Source organism: Doryrhamphus excisus, linkage group LG13 (genome assembly GCF_037039965.1).
Source record: "Doryrhamphus excisus strain RoL-2023G ecotype Guam linkage group LG13, RoL_Dexc_Guam_v1.1, whole genome shotgun sequence".
NCBI classification, from domain to species: Eukaryota; Metazoa; Chordata; class Actinopteri; order Syngnathiformes; family Syngnathidae; genus Doryrhamphus; species Doryrhamphus excisus.
Genome location: NC_136369.1, coordinates 10,862,773 through 10,882,165, shown reverse-complemented (window position 1 = coordinate 10,882,165; position 19,393 = coordinate 10,862,773). Strand labels below are relative to the sequence as shown.

The following is a 19,393-nucleotide window of genomic DNA, read 5'->3' as shown; positions in this document are numbered from 1 at the left end:
TATTTTTATGCATGGGTTTTATAATCAGCATTTCTGCATTTTTGAACCTGCATGTTTATGTGTGTTAAGGTGGTAGCTCAGACCGTCAGTTTGGTGGACCTGTCCTGCTACAGTCTGGAGGAGCTGCCTGAGTATCTGTTCTACAGCCAAGATGTCACCCACCTCAACTTGCGACACAACTTCATGAACCTGCTGGGGCCCGGAGGTCTGCTCCACCTCCCCAGGTAAGAACCTGCTTGGAGGAACATGCAATACTGTAGACACAGTGGATGGGTTCTCCTGATTTATACACTAATGGCTCAAAACTCATGAACATACTGTTAGGTCAACACCTTTTTAAAGGTAGATGTTTTTTGCCATCTGTAGGTTCTCACAGTTGAAGAGCTTGAACTTGTCTCACAACCGTTTGGGTGTCTTTCCTGAATGTGTATGCGAGATCCTCAACCTCACTGAGCTCAACCTTTCCTGCAACAACCTCCACACTGTCCCCGTGCAGATCGGCAACCTCCAAAGGTGACGCATTGTCACTCATTGTCATTCGTTTGTGTGACATGTGAAGTTGATGTCATTCTCTTCTTCTTTGTCTTCATTTCTGGTCTGGTCTTCCAGCCTCCAGACTCTGTCTTTAGACGGAAACCACCTAAGCTCTCTGCCTGCTGAGCTAGGTGGACTCTCCCAGCTCAGCAGTCTGGGACTCTCCTTCAACGACTTCAATCACATCCCCGCTGTGCTGCAGAGACTGAGCGCTGTGGACAAGTTGTCCATGGCTGGAAACCAAGTGGTGTGTCTGGAAGTGTGTGCTCTGCTCTCTATGGGCCACCTAAAACACATTGACCTCAGGTAAAGAAACATTTTTATAACATATCATATAACAGCAACAAAATTGAATAGGGTTTCAAGATATATAATATGGTTATTAGTGTGCAAACTAATCCGAAGTAAAACTACATCCTGGAGGTAGTAATGCCCAATTTTTAAGGGACACTTTAAGTGACAGGTTATTTATTCATGTCTATTTCTTTATTGTTACTTTTTTGCATTGTTACTTATTTTATTGCAAAATATTACTTGACACTGTATTGACACAGCTCTTTTTGATGATAGTTATATGGTTATATATGATGGTTATATTATGATACAAGTGCAATTTGAAAAAGGGAACATTATGTTCCTTGAAGGCAGCACGGCGGTCGAGTGGTTAGCGCACAGACCTCACAGCTAGGAGACCAGGGTTCAATTCCTCCCTCGGCCATCTCTGTGTGGAGTTTGCATGTTCTCCCCGTGCATGTGTGGGTTTTCTCCGGGTACTCCGGTTTCCTCCCACATTCCAAAAACATGCTAGGTTAATTGGTGACTCCAAATTGTCCATAGGTATGAATGTGAGTGTGAATGGTTGTTTGTCTATATGTGCCCTGTGATTGGCTGGTGACCAGTCCAGGGTGTACCCCGCCTCTCGCCCGAAGACAGCTGGGATAGGCTCAAGCACCCCTGCGACCATCGTGGGGAAAAGCGGTAGAAAATGAATGAATGAATGAATGTTCCTTGAAAAGCTCTCATGTTCGATCTGATAAGGTTGTTTATGTGTACCTAATGAAGTGTCCGGCGATAGACGAGGGATTCCCCATCTCATCCCTCCTCCATCATTCCTGTTTCTTTTTTGTTTATCTTTCTGTCATTAATGTCCATCCATCCATCCATTTTCCTCCGCTTATCTGGGTCCGGGTCCGGGTCGCGGGGGCAGCAGTCTTGGTAGGGAAGCCCAGACTTCCCGGTCCCCGGCCACCTCCTCCAGCTCCACCGGGAGGACACCAAGGCGTTCCCAGGCCAGCTGTGAGACATAATCCCTCCAGCGTGTCCTAGGTCTGCCCTGGGGCCTTTTCCCGGCTGGGCATGCCCATGCATGCCATGCATGTCATTAATGTCAAAAAAGATAAACATCCTTTTTCCTAACACTCATTCATTTCTCTTGGACTTTTAAATGATTTATTCTCCGCCTTGGATCTTTTTAGAGTTATGTGTACTTGTTGGCTTAGTCGTACCTCTTGAAGAATTGCCATGCATCGCTCATTGATATTTGTTACACTACTATTGCACTTGTGCCCCACCACACAGCCGGCCAATAACTCAACAACAGCGTAAGCATAGGGTGTGGGTTCAAAATGACCAACAAGTACAAGGTGTGTGTGTGGAGAATTAGTAAGATGGCTGTGCTGGTAGAAGAGTTGTTTATTAACTTCTTGGCAGGCATTCAGGAGATATTGTCTATTTGACTGGAGGGAGAATGCAAAATGTGCGAGTCAAATCCAACAAGGAATACAGTAAATTCAATGTTGCTTTATGGTAATGGTAATGGTTTTATTTCATTTGAACATGCATCATATTACAAATGAGTGCATCACATAATCAGTTCATAGTTCCACATGTCCAAAAGGAGTAGGAAGAAGCAAAGCTTATTAAATCCTACCCCTCCATCTGGTGCTTTTACAATTAGTAACTGTTACGTTTGTTCACTTCCTGCTTTCCATAATACAGTTTAAGGTTTTTTTTTAGTTTTTTTTTTTTTAATAATGCACCTCATACCGAAGTACAAGGTGATATGACCATACAATGACATAATGGGTACCATAGTAAGTGTCAATATAGTGATATATATAGCACATCATGACTGGTTCAAGACTCTTCATCCTTGTATTTAGCAAACATCAACTGCTTGTATTGTTTCTTGAATTGGCTCATCGTTGTGCATTGTTTGAGTTCCTTACTCAATCCATTCCATAGTAAGGACCTCAAACAATGGTCAAACAAACTTTATATTTATTGTCTTAAATTGTACTTAGTTTGAAAATGACAAGCAGTGTACTGTTTGTCAAAAGAAATTATACCATTTTTGGTGGGATTCACATAATTTACCATTGGGGAGTTTGTTTAAGGGATAAGTGGTTAGCATGTAGACCACACAATCAGGAGATTGGGTTAGATTGGGTTTGATTCTCCGCTTGGGCATCTCTGTGTGGAGTTTGCATGTTCTTCCAGTGCATGCGTGGGTTTTCTCCGGGTAATCCGGTTTCCTCCCACATTCCAAAAACATGCTAGGTTAATTGGTGACTCCAAATTGTCCATAGGTATGAATGTGGCATGAAGAGTTCCCCAATAACCTTTGCATTCCCTCTCTGTACTAATATATAATATAGGTTAAATGGACTGCGCTGTGTAAAAAGTGAGAGTCCAGAGCCAGTGAACCAGCTGACCCACTTGGACCTAAGGGACAACTGTTTGGACTCTCTGGACCTCACGTCTGTCTGCAACCTGGAGACGCTGAACTGTCAGCGCAATCAGCTGAGGGCGCTAACGGTCAGCGGTTTCACCCTACGCATGCTTCACGCCAGCTACAACCGTGAGTCCAAATCAGGGTGACTCGTTAGCTTTAGCATTCAGTACACATGCACAATGTAATGAGTTCCATAATTAGCATTGGATTTTCCAGGTGTACCCATTAGAATACGATATGAGTACTGTACTTTGTAAGTCTTTCATATTATTCTCATTTGTCCACAGGCCTTAGTACAGTCAGTGTTTACCCTGTCCCAAGCCAGCTGACACATTTGGATTTATCACAGTGAGTTCTATTGAATGTCCAATATCGCCATGATTTTACTTCATCTGAGCCTACAAACTGTAGGCCAATCTAATTAAACAGAGTGTGGTTAAAGCATAATGTGTATTTGTATTATATGTATTATATTATGTATTATATTGTATTATATATTATATGTATTATATTGTACCAACTTGAGTATGTGTGTTTGTGTGTGTGTTGAGACAGAAACCTTCTGGAGTATCTACCAGATTGGGTGTGTGACTGCAGGAAAATAGAGATGCTGGATGTCACGGACAACCTCCTCTCCGAGCTTCCTTCCAGGTTGTTGTTTATTATGTTAAGCCATGTTTCCAACGCCAAGTGGTACAGTTGAATTTAACGGAGACCTATTATGCTTGTTTTATGTGCTTTGTATTGAGTTGCGGACGAACAAGGCACGATAACCCACACAGAAAGCTTTCTAGATCTTCCAGATTCTGCACCTCTTTCTGCAATGTTTGCATGGACTTCCTGTTCCCTACCCAAACGGTCTGAGTGATTCGTCCGCTGTGATTGGTCACACTTCCAAGCGCTCCTGAGGACTTCCGGATACGTAGATCAGTGTTTCCTGAGTGCAGGCAATCTGCAGCCCATATAAGGAAGTCTGGATCGCATTGACGTCAGTAGAACTTTGTAAAACCGAGCGTGCAGAGCCATGCAAAACTTCTTTTGGGGCTCTCTTCCAAATGTGCAAACCTAATTATGTAACACTTTAACATTTATAGGTCAGAAAAGTGGGGAAAAGCATAATAGGTCCCCTTTAAACGGTTATTTGGATTGTGTTTCCACCAAAGGGACACTTCAACACTGCAATATTCAAGGTTTCTCTTTTAAAAAAAAATAACCAACTTGTGTTTCCAGTCCAGTTTAGCTAAGCTGGGTGTGGTGCAGTTTGGAACAAACACCTTGATCTGTCTTGTATTTTCAATCTACTGAGTTGATGATTGACTTTGTAGGTCATAAGAACCCAATTGATTATGCGCAAGACAAAACAACAACATACAAAAATCTGAACATTTACAGTATATTTGAATTAAATTCTATTCTTATCTGTGATTGGCCAGTCTCCATTTTGGAGCTGTGGCTTAGTGAAAGGTCAATTTCTTTCCAGACGGTCACTAAAGCAGGTGATTTTAATGATGATCATCTCCTTCAATTTCAGGGAAGTAGCTCATGAATTAAATCACCTGCTGGAATGCTCCAATGGAAGCTGCACCAAACCATACTTGTTTGTTGCTGTGGTAACAATAATAAAGGTATCAGGTCCCATCATACTGTGTTTTTTCCAAGTAGACACATAATTCATTCTCTCACTGCAACTTATGGACTTTTACTTAAGTCCAGCACAGCTTTGCGCATGTGGAGTTCTTGTTCTTTGGTTCTTTTGCCTCGTCGCTGCTGTTTCTGTGTTGCTTTGTTCTCTCCTCTCTGACGTCTCTTCTGGTCTCCAAACAGATTGCTCAACAGCTTGAGTTTGAGAAAGCTCCTGGCGGGGAACAACCACTTGCAGAGAGTGCCTGACTTGCTGGACCACGTCCCCCTGGAAGTCCTGGACCTCCAACACAACAAGTTATCAGAACTCCCGGAGAGTCTCTTTTTCAAGGCCTTAAAGTGAGCGTGCCCTCACATTGAACTCATCTGACTGACATGTCTCCATTTGGTCCAATTTGTTCCATGCTTGTTCTGAGGTGACAACTAATGTATAGCGTATGAAAGGGTTACTGTATGTCATCGATCAATGTAGCGTTCTAAGCTGCAACGTGAGCACTATTTAACCGCCTATTTCCTGTGAGGCAAATCACTTAACACCCATTAGCGGGCAAAGCGCTCTAATGGACTTTTTTTTTTTTGTCTCAAACGCTGAGACATAATAATTGGTGCCTCTTTTCTAAATGCTGCGTTTTCCAATCAGGAGCATCTAAACTCCAGAGTCATCCAGTAAACAAACTGTGGAGACATTCCTTTAGTTCTGCAGAATGTCAAATATTCTTTTTTGTTCAGCACATGTGGATCAAAAACCACAACAATAAACAGAAATAAAATGTCAACACATCTTGTATGTGCAATTGTTCCTAATAATACTGATTTTATCGGTTCCTTCACAGCCTAAAACATTTAAATGCATCATCCAACGCCCTGGAAAGCATTCCTCCGAGTGGCCAATCAGACGAGAGTCTCAGCACGCTGCAGGAGTTCTACCTAACGAGGAACAAACTCACCGAAGACTGTGGTGCTCTATTGGTGGGACACCACAACCTGAGGGTCCTTCATATCGCCTACAACCAGTTGCTCTCCTTCCCTGCCAGGTTTGTGAACGCCCAAGCCACAACATTAGGTACACCCTGAGAATCAGCGGTCTGTATTTGTATGAGTTTAGCTTTTTTCTTGTTATTTCTTGAAGTAAGCTGAGTAAGTTGGAGCTGCTGGAAGAACTCAATCTAAGTGGCAACCAGCTGAAGAGCATCCCCTCCACGGTGTCCAGCTGCAAAAGACTCCATACCCTCATAGCACACTCCAATCACATCACGGTCTTCCCAGAGATCCTCAACCTTCCAGAAATCAAGGTGAGACAGTTTGTGAGGGGTGTGGCATCATTAATAACGCACTAATGTATATATATGTATGTGTAGCTTGTGGATCTGAGCTATAACCAGCTGACTGAGATCCAATTGCCCGACTCGCTGCCGCCGACCCTGCAGGAGCTCGACTTGACAGGCAACAGCAGCCTGATGCTGGAACATAAAACCCTTAATCTGTTCAGGTGAGTTGCAATGGGGGTTAGATGATTTACTGTACATAGCTTATTATATTGATCTTCCCTTTTTTAAAGTCACATCACCACATTGAAACTGGACCAAAAATCCTCCACTGCTGGTGATTCGCAAAACACCTCCACTCCTTGGAGCCACGGCTACTCTGAAATGAGAGGCCAAAGGAACAAGTGAGTTTTCTCTCTTTGTTGCTCTTTTCATGTATGAAGGAATTTACCCTGACTGACATTTCTATACAAGTGAACCAATGAATGAAGTCGTCATTGGTAATGCCAAAAAACAATAAAGGAATATGACTAAAAATGAAAATAGCATCTTTGCACAGGCAGTTTATGTAGACTTTGTCAAGCCATCCAGATGCGTCGAGGTAAACGCTAAATCAGGGGAGCCAAACCTTTTCCACCAAGGGTGGCATATTGAGAAATGAAATTATGAGTTTTTTGTCTTACTAATATGAACTTTTTCTATTTACATTACAATGTTTGCCTTGTTTCTTTTTACTTTACTTTTTATTGTCATAATATTTACACTTTATTATCATAACATTGTAACTTTTACCAACCAAATTTTCCTTAAATTGTCATGACTATTTAGAAAATTACATATTTTGTCTTTATTATTTTGAACTCATGCTATTTTTTATATTATGACAATTGTCCTAATATTTTGTATTTTTCTTTTCTATCTACATTACAATGTTTGCCTTGTTTCTTTTTACTTTACTTTTTATTGTCATAATATTTAGACTTTATTATCACAACATTCTAACTTTTACCAACCAAATTTTCTTTAAATTGTCATGACTATTTAAAAAAGTACATATTTTGATTTTATTATTTGGACCTTATGCTATTTTTTTATATTATGACAATTGTCCTAATATTTTGTCTTTAATCTTGAAAAATTACAGCTGTTTTTCGCTGTTTTTTGGGGTTTATTTTTAGAATACGCCAAGGGCCAACCAAAAAAACACACCCGGAGGCCATAAATGTTTTTTCCCGGGCCCCACTTTGGACACCCCTGCACTAAATGGACAATAGTATTAGGACACATTTATTAATCAATTTAATTAATCAATCATGGATTGTGATAGACTGCTTAAATCTTAGTTCTTCATCCTAAACATTTTGGAAAATATAATGGCTATAAAATGAGTATACCCACAAAGCCATTCTTGGATAAATGGTGCATAAAGAGCCCGTCAACTAGAATGGAGATGATGAGCCAGCAGGTCCTCCCTCTCTGAAGTAATAATAGGCTGAACGGTGGACGAGTGGTTAGCATATACTCCAAGTTGTCCATAGGTATGAATGTGAGTGTGAATGGTTGTTTGTCTATATGTGCCCTGTGATTGGCTGGCGACCAGTCCAGGGTGTACCCCCGCCCAAAGACAACTGGGATAGGCTCTAGTGAGGATAAGTGGCTTGAATGGATGGATTGGACTTACTGTATATGGTGCACTTTACCAGCAGAGCATACTGTATATTCACCATGTTGGACCCGACTGCAAAAGTACACATTTGAATGCATTTCTTTTGTTTGCACCAGGTTGTGTGTGTCCGTGCTGGCCATAGACCGCCTTGGAGACAGCGTGGAAGCATGTTATGGTATCTTTGATGGCGACCGCAATGAGGAAGTGCCTCGACTGCTTCAGTGCACTATGGGTGACGTGTTGTCCGAAGAAGTGCAACATTCCAGTATTGACAGCGTCTATATGAGCAATACCTTCCTAACCTCACACAGGTTTGTACAATTCAGATAAATTATTGCATTGCTTCAGTCTGGTTCAGATTCTGGTTGTGTGCTTGACTAACGGAACAGGAAACTAGGTATGGCCGGGCAGAAATTGGGTGCGTCCGCATTGCTGTGTTATATTCACCATGAGTCGTCAGAGCCAGGAGGCTACCTCAGTGTGACTGTGGCCAATGTGGGGACCTGCCAGGCGGTGCTGTGTCGGGACGGCCGACCCGTACCCCTCTCCAAGGTTTACAGCTTGGAGAACTGCACTGAGGAGATGGAGAGAGTTAAACTCCACAAGGCCATCATTACGGAGGTAATTATCACATATTTAGGGCAAAAAGGGTAGTGTATTTTACCCTGTATACTCTATATGGCATATACGTAGAGCAGGGGTGGCCATACTTTTTCCACCAAGGGCCACATAGTGAAAAATGAAAGAATGGAAGTGCTACTTTGACATATTTTAAACCAACACATGTAGAAATGCTAAGAAGTGCTATACATGTGTATTCTTGTGTATTATTAGTAAGAGTGTTTGCTCTTTTTTTTATATTTCTGATGAATTTCTGATACTACTGTTTGCTCTTGATATATTTATTTTACTTTTGTACTTCTTTTGTTTTTTTTCCATTTCTGCTTTTTTAAAATTTTCCAACATAATAGTTCAACTTTCTTCTATTAAATATCTTCTCGTAATTGTGACTTTATTCCTATATTATTTTAACTTTTTTCTAATAATATAATATAATATATTTCTAATAATATTTTTCCCTAACCTAATTTTCAAATAATTATGATATTTGTTGTTTTGTTTGTTTTTTATATTATTATATTAAATATGTCATTTTTTATGTCAATTTTTTATTGCTGCTTGTCCTCATTGGGATCATGGAGTATGCTGGAGCCTATCCCAGCTGACTTCAGGCGAGAGGCGGGGTACACCCTGGACTGGTGGCCAGCCAATCACATGGCACATATAGACAAACAACCATTCACACTCACATTCATACCTATGGACAATTTGGAGTGGCCAATTAACCTAGCATGTTTTTGGAATATAGGAGGAAACCGGAGTAAGAAGACAGGAGAAAACAGACAAACTCCACACAGAGATGCCCAAGCGGAGATTCGAACCCAGGGCTTTCTGATCTCCTGACTGTGTGGCCAATATGCTAACCGCTTGTCCACTTAAAAACAGTAAATGTAAAAACAAATAGTCTATTCTCACAGTCTTACAGGTTTGAATGCAACTTTACAATCATAGTCTGAATTGTAAGATGATTAATTACAGTAATTAATTATTTATGTTTGATTTGGAATTAAAAACATTAGTCAAGACAGATTTTTCCTGGCATGTGGCCTACTTTTTTGCCGTTTTAAATAATCCACTGTGTTGAGCTGTGATTAAAAATGTCTGATCTATCATTATCATTAATATTTGGCTCCATAATCAAAGCCAGCCGTGACTTACCCTGAGGGATTTTCTGTTTTCTAGGATAACAAAGTAAGCGGTGTGACGTGCTGTTCCCGCCTGCTGGGCTGCTCTTATCTGTCCCCATGGGTGATTCCGAAGCCCTGGGTGCACACCGAGCCGCTCTCTTCCCACGACGACTTCCTGATCTTGGGTAATCGAACGCTGTTTGAGCGGGTCTCCTACCAGGAAGCTGTGTGCACCGTTCAGGCCGTGCAGGATCCACGTGCTGCAGCCAAGAAGCTTTGCTCGCTGGCTCAGAGTTACGGCTGTAAGGATAACATCGGAGCTGTCGTCGTCGCGTTGAAGATCGCCGAGGACAGCTGCACCTGCGAACCACCGGTCTACACCGAACTCCGGGGTCCTCCGCCTGTACCATTGTCTGTGTCCATGACACCAGCCCCTAGCGACACAGCCACACTGTCATCCACTAGTGGGGTGGTCTCGGAGTTCAACAGTGAAACATCAGCATCAGAGCTGGGTAGCGAGGCGGGTTCCACTGCTTCTGATGAGCACCCGTCTTCAGGAGCTGCTCCCCGCCCAGAGAGACGATGTAGCCTCCATCCTAGCACCACTCTCTGTGGGATCATAGTCCCAGCCTCGGGTGGGCTAGTAAACCACATGGGTGTGTTCCAGCGGCAACCATCCTCTGCCACATTCTCGAGCAACCATTCTGACAACGGCTTGGACAGTGACGACGAGACCCCCCTGGAGGGCGTCATCTCCAATGGCAGCAAGTTAGAAGTAGAAGTCGACATTCACTGTTGTGCTTTCCAGCTTCGGTCAGGCTCCTCCGAGAGCAACAAGGACCTTGACCTTGAAAAGCGAGGTTATGATTATCCTAATGGGAAGATGCGCAGACAGAACAGCGTGGTGGTCTCCACAACAAATGGCTGCCTGTTGGCAGTTTGTGGAAGAGAGATCGCCGACCTCAAAAAGTCACCTTCTACATCGAGCTTATTTGGGAAGAAGCTCTCCAATGGTTCTGTGGTGGCCCCCGAAGACAGTCATAATCTCATCGAGGTGGCCCTGGAAGCTCCTAAGAAGAAGTCTGGTTATTTCACTGCACCGGCACAGCAGGACCCCGAGGACCAGCTGATTGTGCCTCCTTGTCTGGAGCAGGAAGTACGGGAGCAGCTAAAAGGCCAGAGCACTGCTGTCTCAGGTCCATCTGCTACATCCACACCCACTTCCTTGAAAGACTCAGGGTGCGATCAACCCCATTCTGCTTCCTTTGCCCCCAACATGGTGCCAGGTCCTGGTGCAACTCCCATCATTAAGCAGGAGGTGTATGACACTGCCCTCTAAAGGGGAAGACAGCACAAATTGGCTGCAATGCTGTTATTGTGCCATCCCAGGGAAGCAAAGGATATGCTTCTCCTCTCTTATGCGACCAAGCCTCCACTTTGAGATCTAACTTGGAAATTCTGAATTTGGTCGAGCATTTACAGGATAGTGTTGAGTGCGGGTCGTATTCTTCTTGATAAAGTGCCTCTTGCAGACAACTCAACCCCCCCCCCAACTTCCCAGGCTAAATGGCTGTTTTAGAATAGAGCTTCTTACTTGCAGTGCATTTGAATGAAGGACAGTGTGTCTTAGAGACCGAACCCTGGCACTGCAAGCTTCATTTTCCTGTGTCTTATAAATGGACATCAAACAATACAACCGTCATTCATCACATATAACTACATTTCCACTCAGTTCAGTTTATCATAATATGGTTTGTTAACAGTAAATGCTAATCATAGGCATGAAGAGGGCTGCTATGTGTCTGGCTACACTGTGTTGGTACCATTCCAACCATCCTGATTGGTATGCCACACAGTACAGTATGGACAGTTATAGTATTCTACCATGGGGAATCATGACTGGATTTTTAGTTCTTAAGGAAATGGAAGATGCCTGTCAGGATACATTGTGGTTGTCGAGTATGCATTTCTCATTTTGAGGATGGAAACACAAAAAAGTGTGCTTATCAAAGTGTACCGATGGCTGAAAAGCAAACACTGAAGGCCTCGCAGAAAAACAATGGCAAGATTTTGCGTAGAATCTTCTGTATAGAATGCACACTCCTAAGTAATACTAGTATTAAAATCGTTCATTCATATTCAGAGCAATGCATCTTGACTATACAGCAGCTGTAAAAAAAAAATAGTATGAAGTCATTCAACCGTGCAAAGCTGACATGAAGGTGATTTTTTATCACACTGCAATCCGTGATGGTGTGTGAGCCTCTCTCCTTGTAGGGACACACAGTTTTTCATCATGTTGTTGGTTGCTTGACCTAAATTTCAGTCAAATGAATCTATGGAGGCATGATAATTATAGAGTGTTTTATGTTCTTCAAAGTGTGGCACAATGACAATACAGTGGTGTGAAAAAAGTGTTTGCCCCCCTCCCCTGTTTGTCACACTTAACTGTTTCAGATCATCAAAAGAAGTCAATATCAGTCAAGGACATCACAAGTGATCACAAAATGCTATTTTTAAATGAAATTATTTATTATTAAGGGAGAAAAAAAATCCAAACCTACCAGCCACCCTCAGCAGCAACAACTGCAATCAAGCATTTGTAATAACTTGCAATGAGTCTCTTACAGTGTTTTGCAGAATTGTTGTAATTCAGTCACATTGGACGGGTTTTCAGCTTGAACCGTTTTTTTAAGGTCATGCTACAGCATCTCAATAGGATTCAGGTCAGGGTTTTGACTAGGCCACTCCAAAGTCTTCAATTTGTTGCTACAGAACAGGAAGTTGGTGTCAGCTTCAGGTTACCAACAGATGGCCAGACATTCTCCAGCATTTTTTTTTGGTAGACAGCAGAATTCATGGTATCATCTATCACAGCAAGTCTTCCAGGCCTTGAAGCCGAAATACAGCCCCAGACCATCACACTACCACCACCATATTTTACTGCTGGTGTGATGTTCTTTCTTCTAACCAGATGTAATGGGACACACACCTTCCAAAACGTTAAACTTTGTATTTTCTCAAAGATCTTGGGGATCATCAAGATGTTTTCTGGCAAAATTGAAAAGAGCTTTATTGTTCTTTTTGTACAGCAGTGGTTTTGGTCTTTCTTATAGTGGAGTCATTTCACCATTTGGGGATAATGGCTCTCACTGTGCTTCACTGGAGTACCAAAGCTTTAGGAAAGGCTTTATAACCTTTTCCCGACTGATAGATGATCAGGTAATCTCAGTTAAGTTATGTTTTAACTTGCCACTGGCCATGTCAGTTTGAATATTTTTTCTCCCATAATAAAAAAAATGCATTATGTGTTCAGTTGTGTTGTCATTAACTAATATTTAAATTTGTTTGATGATCTCAAATATTTCAGTGTGACAAAAAAAAAAAAAATCAGGAAGGGGGCCAAGACTTTTTCACACCACTGTATACCAGTTATACAATTCTCCCTTAAACACCTTAAAAAATCTGGAACATCTTTTGTGCCTTTTTTTTTAGCTAACACCAGACTCTGTTTACTCACTCATTGTAGGAACTAAAATGATGTGTATTTTGCTTTCAAACATAACTGAATTTCGCTTAGCAAGTTGGGGATTTTTTTTCGTATTCCTTTTAAGCTGCTGTGCCTCCCTCGAAATTACCGGCACATGATTATTTGAGGCTGCACAGCGGACGAGTGGTTAGCGTGCAGGCCTCACATCTAGGAGACATGAGTTCAATCCCACCCTTGGCCATCTCTGTGTGGAGTTTGCATGTTCTCCCCGTGCATGTGTGGGTTTTCTCCGGGTACTCCGTTTTCCTCCCACATTCCAAAAACATGCTAGGTTAATTGGCGACTCCAAATTGTCCATAGGTATGAATGTGAGTGTGAATGGTTGTTTGTCTATATGTGCCCTGTGATTGGCTGGAGACCAGTCCAGGGTGTACACCGCCTCTCGCCCAAAGACAGCTGGGATAGGCTCCAGCACCCCCGCGACCCTCGAGCGGATAAGCGGTACATAATAAGTGAATGAATGAATGAATGAATATTTGAATTATCAGATGGATGTGACTCCTTGTTCCCGGTGCCAAAATAGATTGATATGGTTTTTAGAAGGCCAAAGTCAGGTAATTGCACATTCCAATTCTATGTCTTGTTTTGTCTTGTATTCCATAGTTTGACTTTTCAGTCTTCCCGTTTTACCTTTAAAGTGTCCAGTATTTGTTCAAAGGAAAAGGAGCCATTGTTTGAATCCCACTCAAGTTGTGTTATTGTCTCAGAAGCCTTAATTGATGTGTCTTGCTCTTGTTAAAGTTGTGTCTTCTTCTTGGATTCAATCGGAAATAGTCAAGCACTTTGTACTAAGTGAAGTATATGATAAAATGTGGCCGTGTACATTATATAGTGTACTTGACACTTGACTTATGGTGGGGTCCGTACAGGATGAAGGAAATATGTTTTTCTTTTTTTTTCCTATATATGTACTTGTTGTCTTATATCAACTGCATTTATTATCCGTATAACATATTTATTAATTTTAAAACACTATTTGTATTTTTATATGGCCTAGTCAGAGATTTACAAGCTGGGTGCTGAAATGAGACATGGGGGGGGGGGGGATATGAATTTATTTTAAAAGGCCACTCAAGCCCGACACAATACTCCACTCCTGACTGGAGAGACAGTGCAAGTATTTATCGGCTTGTATGACATACAGTATATCTAAGAAATAAAGATAATAATAACAAAACTAATAATAAGCTCACATATTAATTTAGAAGGACTTTTCATGACACTGTCACCTTTATAATATATATATATATATATATATATATAAAATGTATATCAATGCATTAACAAAGGGAGAGGCACTTTTGTGGGGAGAGAATAAATGCTACATAAAGATTACTGGTACATAACAGTAATAAAGCCTGTTCTAAATATTGCCATATTTGCAGTACCTAAACTTCCAAAAATCATTTATTTCATGTGTCTTGACACTGATGACTTGAATGTAGATGTGTGTGTGTATGTATGTGTGTTCCTTCTTCAATGCCTGGGCTGCTTTGCACAGCCAACAGCCATACATCCTCTGCTATTATAGTTCTATACTTTTATACAAATACTGTATGTTTATGTGTCCCAGTCAGCACATTTCCATCCAGGCTATACTCACGATCAACATGTTTGTACAATGCGTGTACATGACTCTTATGTGTCGATACAGTACAAGAGGGCACAGGGTTGTGGAGTACACAGTACAGTGCATTACTGACAATATTCCCTTTAATTCTTTAGTGGAGCGGGTCCATTATAGTCTTCTTATTGAGGCCATGTTGCACCAGAATAGAAGATGGCAAAAACAATGTATTACCGTGGCAAAATGTCTTGTGTGTTTGTTTGTGTGTGTGTAAAATGAAGCACATGTGCACTAAGTGTATGCATGTTATCGTGAGGACACTTGGGGTGTTTATCATGTGACCAAAGTGGCCATTGCTCAGTCTTCAGGTTACTTCATTGCGTTATTGTCTAGAAAAGGCTTGAGTATGTTTTGTTTTTCCTAACGCCAAGAAGCTGATGTTTATTTTTGTATACTTCCATTGCAAAGGAATACTTCCCTCTCCACTACAGAATTTCAATTGATGGGGTCTACTTCTGGTACTGGATGGTACTAAGTATAACTGTATTTAATGTTGAAAGCATGCCCTCAATGTCAAGATAAAAGAAATATATATATATATACAGTATAATCATTATTTGTACACAATGGAGCATATCTGGACTTTTGTTTTGTACTCTAGCATGCAAATTGCTGCTGCTCTTTGTTTATTTTAGGATTACTAATTAGAGAAGATCTTTTGTTGAGAAATATGACTAAGAGAGAGTGAAAGATGGCCGTTATTTTATTTACAATGCTGCTGAGTAGCAATAAAACTTTTTACTGTGAATCTTTTTGTCTGATGTCCAACATTCAATGATCATTTCATACTAATATCATGTATTTTTTTTTATTTTATATATCCAGTCTTAGAACTGGATTGGTTTGTGGATTTGATCATTGAGCAAAATGGGCTAAATGGTTACAGGCTGCCTATGAAGAGCTCTTGAATACAAGCTGGGAGTCTGCCATCTGTTGATGAAACGCAGAATGACATCCTAAATTAATGGGAGGATAACGGAATTCCATTTTTTTAAATGAGTTCATAATATTTTATTCTAGAAAAGGTAGCTGACAGTACAAAAGTATGTAAAAATAACATGAAAATACAAAGAGTAAAACATTCATAATTAATTCAGAAAGTTTTAAAAAGATCTGATGAAACCATCCATCCGTTTTCTATTACGCTTATTCTCACTAGGATCTCGGGTGGTTAGTCTTCTGCTTCTTCATGTCCCGCACAGTTCGGAATGCTCTAACAGCTAACACGGCACCAAAGACGAACACAAAGATGCCCAGCACGCCAAAGAGGCCTCCGGCAATGTCTGCACCATGAAACTGGCACTCGAATCCCTTGTGACCTTTGCTCTTGTACATCTGCTCCCTCTCCTTGCAGATGGGGTTGTTGTAGTTGTCCTGCAGCTTGATAAAGAAGAAGACCAGCGCCGCTATGTAGCCCAAGCCGATCAGCAGGTTCACCAGAGCCTCCCCGAGCAGTAAGGGTGGGTAGCGGTAAGTCATTCGGAAAATCCCCAGAGCCAGCATTGCCAAAGCGTAGATCATTACAATCCCGCCGCACGCCATGGCGAAAGCGTACGGAGGCCTCTTGAGTTCATTGAACAACTGGTCCAGCTCCATCACTCGCTCTGCTTCGGCACCTTTAAAGGCACTGGCCCCTCCAAAGTGATAGTGGTAGATGCCGCCCAGGCTGGCCAGGTTCCGGTAACCTCCATTGTTGCTGTGTGGCACGCCAGCACAGATGATGATGAGAAGATTGACAAAAACCTCCATCAGCTGACAAAGACCTGGAAGACACATGAGAACCAAAACCTGAACAAACTAAATTACGAATAACAGGGTCAATCAACAATTGGTCACAATCATTCATACATCTATTTTCTATACTTCTTATCTTTATGAAGGTGAACTGGTGCCTATCGTTTTATATATTTTTGTCTCATACTATGACAGGTTAATTGGTGACTCCAAATTGTCCATAGGTATGAATGTGAGTGTGAATGGTTGTTTGTCTATATGTGCCCTGTGATTGGCTGGCGACCAGTCCAGGGTGTACCCCGCCTCTCGCCCAAAGACAGCTGGGATAGGCTCCAGCACCCCCGCGACCCTTGTGAGGATAAGCGGTAGAAAATGAATGAATAAATAAACTATGACTTTGTGATCATAATCAATAACTTTTTCCTAGCCTAATTTTCCAAAAATGGCAACATTTCTCATATTATGACTTTTTCTCCTTAAATTTGTCAACTTGATGCTATTTCTTTTCTTAACATTATGACGTAACTCTTAATATTTATTCTTGTAAATTTTTCTTACATGTTTTTCTTGTAGTATTATGACTCATATTTTGAATTTGTCATCATAATATTATGAACTGCCCCCCAACATGATTTTCCTTTTTTTTTAACTTGAATTGTTCTAGTTATTACTGTTTTTTTCTGAATGTTATGACTTTCCTCTCTTAATAGTTCATCTTTATTCTTGTACTTTTTTCCTCACATTGTACTGTTTTTTTTGTTTAGTTTTCTTGTTTAACTGTATTTTTAGCATGTGCTAAACACAATTAAAAATGTTCCCCTCAAGTTATACTTTTTTTGCTTTTTAAAAGGAAAAAAATAGCATCTCATCAGTGACAGCGTATTATTGGCAATAACTTTCTCATGTTACACTATTTTTCAACTTTATTCTTATACATTTTTCCTCATAGTATTATGACTTTATTCTCATAATATTATGAGTTTGTTATAATATTACAAACTGCTCCCAACCTGAATTTCCTTGTTTGTTTCTCATGTTGCATTTTTCCCTTACATTTTTACATTATATGCTACTTTCTATTAATATTATGACTTTAGTCTCTTAATATTTTGTATTTCTTGTTATAAAATTACTACTATTCCTATTATATAGGTTCCTTGTTAAGTGATATTTTGTGGGCTGTAAATGGTCCCCAGACACTCCTGAATTAACCTAAGCTCTATGTTTTTGGTCTGTGGGAGTAAGCCAAAGAAAACCCACACAAGCATGTGTGTGACAGATGTGCTAACTGTGCTGCCTGAATGATATAATTTCAATCATACGTCAAGCAAAAGTTTATGGTAAAAACTACAGTCATACAACTTGCCTCTACTGGTGAGGATGTATCTGAGATTGTAAAGAGCTTCTCTGTGTTGTCGTTCGTAATACTCCTCCTCGGAGTGATACACAGAAGACTGTTCGTATCTGTGAATCAACACAATTGACAGAATTTCTAACAAAAATTGAATCCGTTATCATGGTTAAGTCAACACTCACGGTGTTGAGGGTTCCAGATGGTGGTGGTCTCTAAAAGTAGTCTCTTGGTGAGATCCACTCCTCATGTCCCTCTGTCCGGACCTCTTGTCACCAGCAGAGCTTCTCTCGTCCTCAGCTCTTGGGTTGTGTTTGCGAGTTCTGCTGTCATATTTATGCAAATTATCTGCACTGTGAGAGGAATCCCGGTCCCTATTCTTGTACTCTCCATACGCATCACTCCTTGGCTGGCTATGATCCCTTTCTGGCATCTTCTTCTCTCTGGCTGGAAAAAAAATTAAAAGATATGAATTCTAATGCAAGACCTTTCAAACAAAACATCAGTTTGGGGAATCAACACAAATGTTTTAAAGCGGATCAATAGCTGTCCCCGCTAAAGTCACAGGGGTATGCTGGAGCCTATCCCACCTGACTTCAGGCTCGAGGTGGGGTACACCCTGGACTGGTTGCCAGCCAATCACAGGTTACACACAACCATGCAGTTTAATAGGTCCATTTGGCGCTTAAGCAACACTGGCCACCAGCAGCACTGACTTACAAAGGTAATACCGCTCAAGTTTGATCCACACTGTCAGGTGTACCTATCGTTCAGGTCGCAAAGGCATCGTTATCATAAAGAGCATGTTCGATTCAGCCTATTGAATCGCATTACATTGTTTTTATGTGGAGGGCAAAGCTAAGATAGCAATCCTAGCTCGTGTAACACGAATACGTCACGGGTTCCAAGCAAACATTTATAGTGATCGAGCGTGTGTGATTTTCCATAGTTTTACAGTCGGATTCGTGTGTGCTGATCGCCTTATGTAACACAAAGCTAGATGTGAAGATTTCCTACCTTTGTTTGTGTAAACAGTCCACTTTTGGCGGTGTTGTTTTCCGTCCGATTACGGAGGAGAAAAAATAGTTCCGGTTTTCTGGTTTGGGCAACTCACCTGTTGTGCACCACGCCCCACTGTCTGTTTGCAAGATAACGCTTTTAATGGTACACAATGAGTGCTGTGCGCAAGTATTTGCGCAAGTATTTTAAATCCAATGCTTATAATTGGAATGTTATTGTACTTGTGTTTTATTTGAGAATTAGTCAAACGCGTTTGACCCACATTTACCTATTGACTTCGTGCCGTGACACGTAATGGTTATCCTAACAATGTATGCATTTCATAAAATCAATTTACAGTTACAAATTGTAATTTATTATCACTAAATGCACCAAAATCATAGAAATGTGATCGCACATGGTCTAAAACTGATATAAAGTTTGTCGTTATAGTATTCAACAGTTACGCTCGTGTTTCCGCTTGTATGGTCTTTTTGCCTTCAGAATAAAAAATAATTAAATATTCGATAAAATCCTGGGTGTT

General features: G+C 41.0%; 2 protein-coding genes across 3 annotated transcripts in view; one reads left to right on the top strand and one right to left on the bottom strand.

The window, feature by feature from the left end:
• The window catches only part of phlpp2 (PH domain and leucine rich repeat protein phosphatase 2), a 34,254-nt gene extending 18,741 nt beyond the window's left edge, over positions 1–15,513 (top strand). The window contains exons 6-19 of the mRNA XM_058088836.2: positions 70–224; positions 367–513; positions 610–840; positions 3,192–3,394; positions 3,556–3,616; positions 3,824–3,919; positions 5,093–5,248; positions 5,743–5,943; positions 6,039–6,201; positions 6,268–6,398; positions 6,468–6,578; positions 7,957–8,151; positions 8,230–8,461; positions 9,644–15,513. Of these exons, the coding sequence (XP_057944819.2) occupies positions 70–224; positions 367–513; positions 610–840; positions 3,192–3,394; positions 3,556–3,616; positions 3,824–3,919; positions 5,093–5,248; positions 5,743–5,943; positions 6,039–6,201; positions 6,268–6,398; positions 6,468–6,578; positions 7,957–8,151; positions 8,230–8,461; positions 9,644–10,927 (3,366 nt within the window). The 3' untranslated portion in view covers positions 10,928–15,513. The remainder of the gene's footprint in view (positions 1–69; positions 225–366; positions 514–609; positions 841–3,191; positions 3,395–3,555; positions 3,617–3,823; positions 3,920–5,092; positions 5,249–5,742; positions 5,944–6,038; positions 6,202–6,267; positions 6,399–6,467; positions 6,579–7,956; positions 8,152–8,229; positions 8,462–9,643) is intronic.
• Positions 15,514–15,575: 62 nt separating this feature from the next.
• marveld3 (MARVEL domain containing 3) lies at positions 15,576–19,289 on the bottom strand. 2 transcript variants are annotated; one of them, XM_058088835.2, is made up of 4 exons: positions 18,868–19,289; positions 18,036–18,293; positions 17,866–17,963; positions 15,576–16,528 (listed from the first exon to the last, which is right to left on the bottom strand). In XM_058088835.2, exons 2-4 carry the CDS (start codon positions 18,281–18,283, stop codon positions 15,921–15,923), a joined length of 954 nt encoding a protein of 317 aa, XP_057944818.2. In that variant the 5' UTR covers positions 18,284–18,293; positions 18,868–19,289; the 3' UTR covers positions 15,576–15,920. The 2 variants fall into 2 exon arrangements, with proteins under 2 accessions (XP_057944818.2, XP_057944817.2); XM_058088834.2 differs by having other exon boundaries at positions 15,579–16,528; positions 18,036–18,297; positions 18,868–19,285.
• Between the last annotated feature and the right edge of the window lie 104 nt (positions 19,290–19,393).

Bases quoted from the DNA above. Each gene is read 5' to 3' on its own strand.
- marveld3 (XM_058088835.2), bottom strand. From the start codon at position 18,283: ATGCCAGAAAGGGATCATAGCCAGCCAAGGAGTGATGCGTATGGAGAG. The intron at 17,964-18,035 runs GTGAGTGTTGAC...GTTGATTCACAG, and splicing joins CATCTGGAACCCTCAACACC to ATACGAACAGTCTTCTGTGT. The intron at 16,529-17,865 runs GCAAGTTGTATG...TGTGTCTTCCAG, and splicing joins ATACATCCTCACCAGTAGAG to GTCTTTGTCAGCTGATGGAG.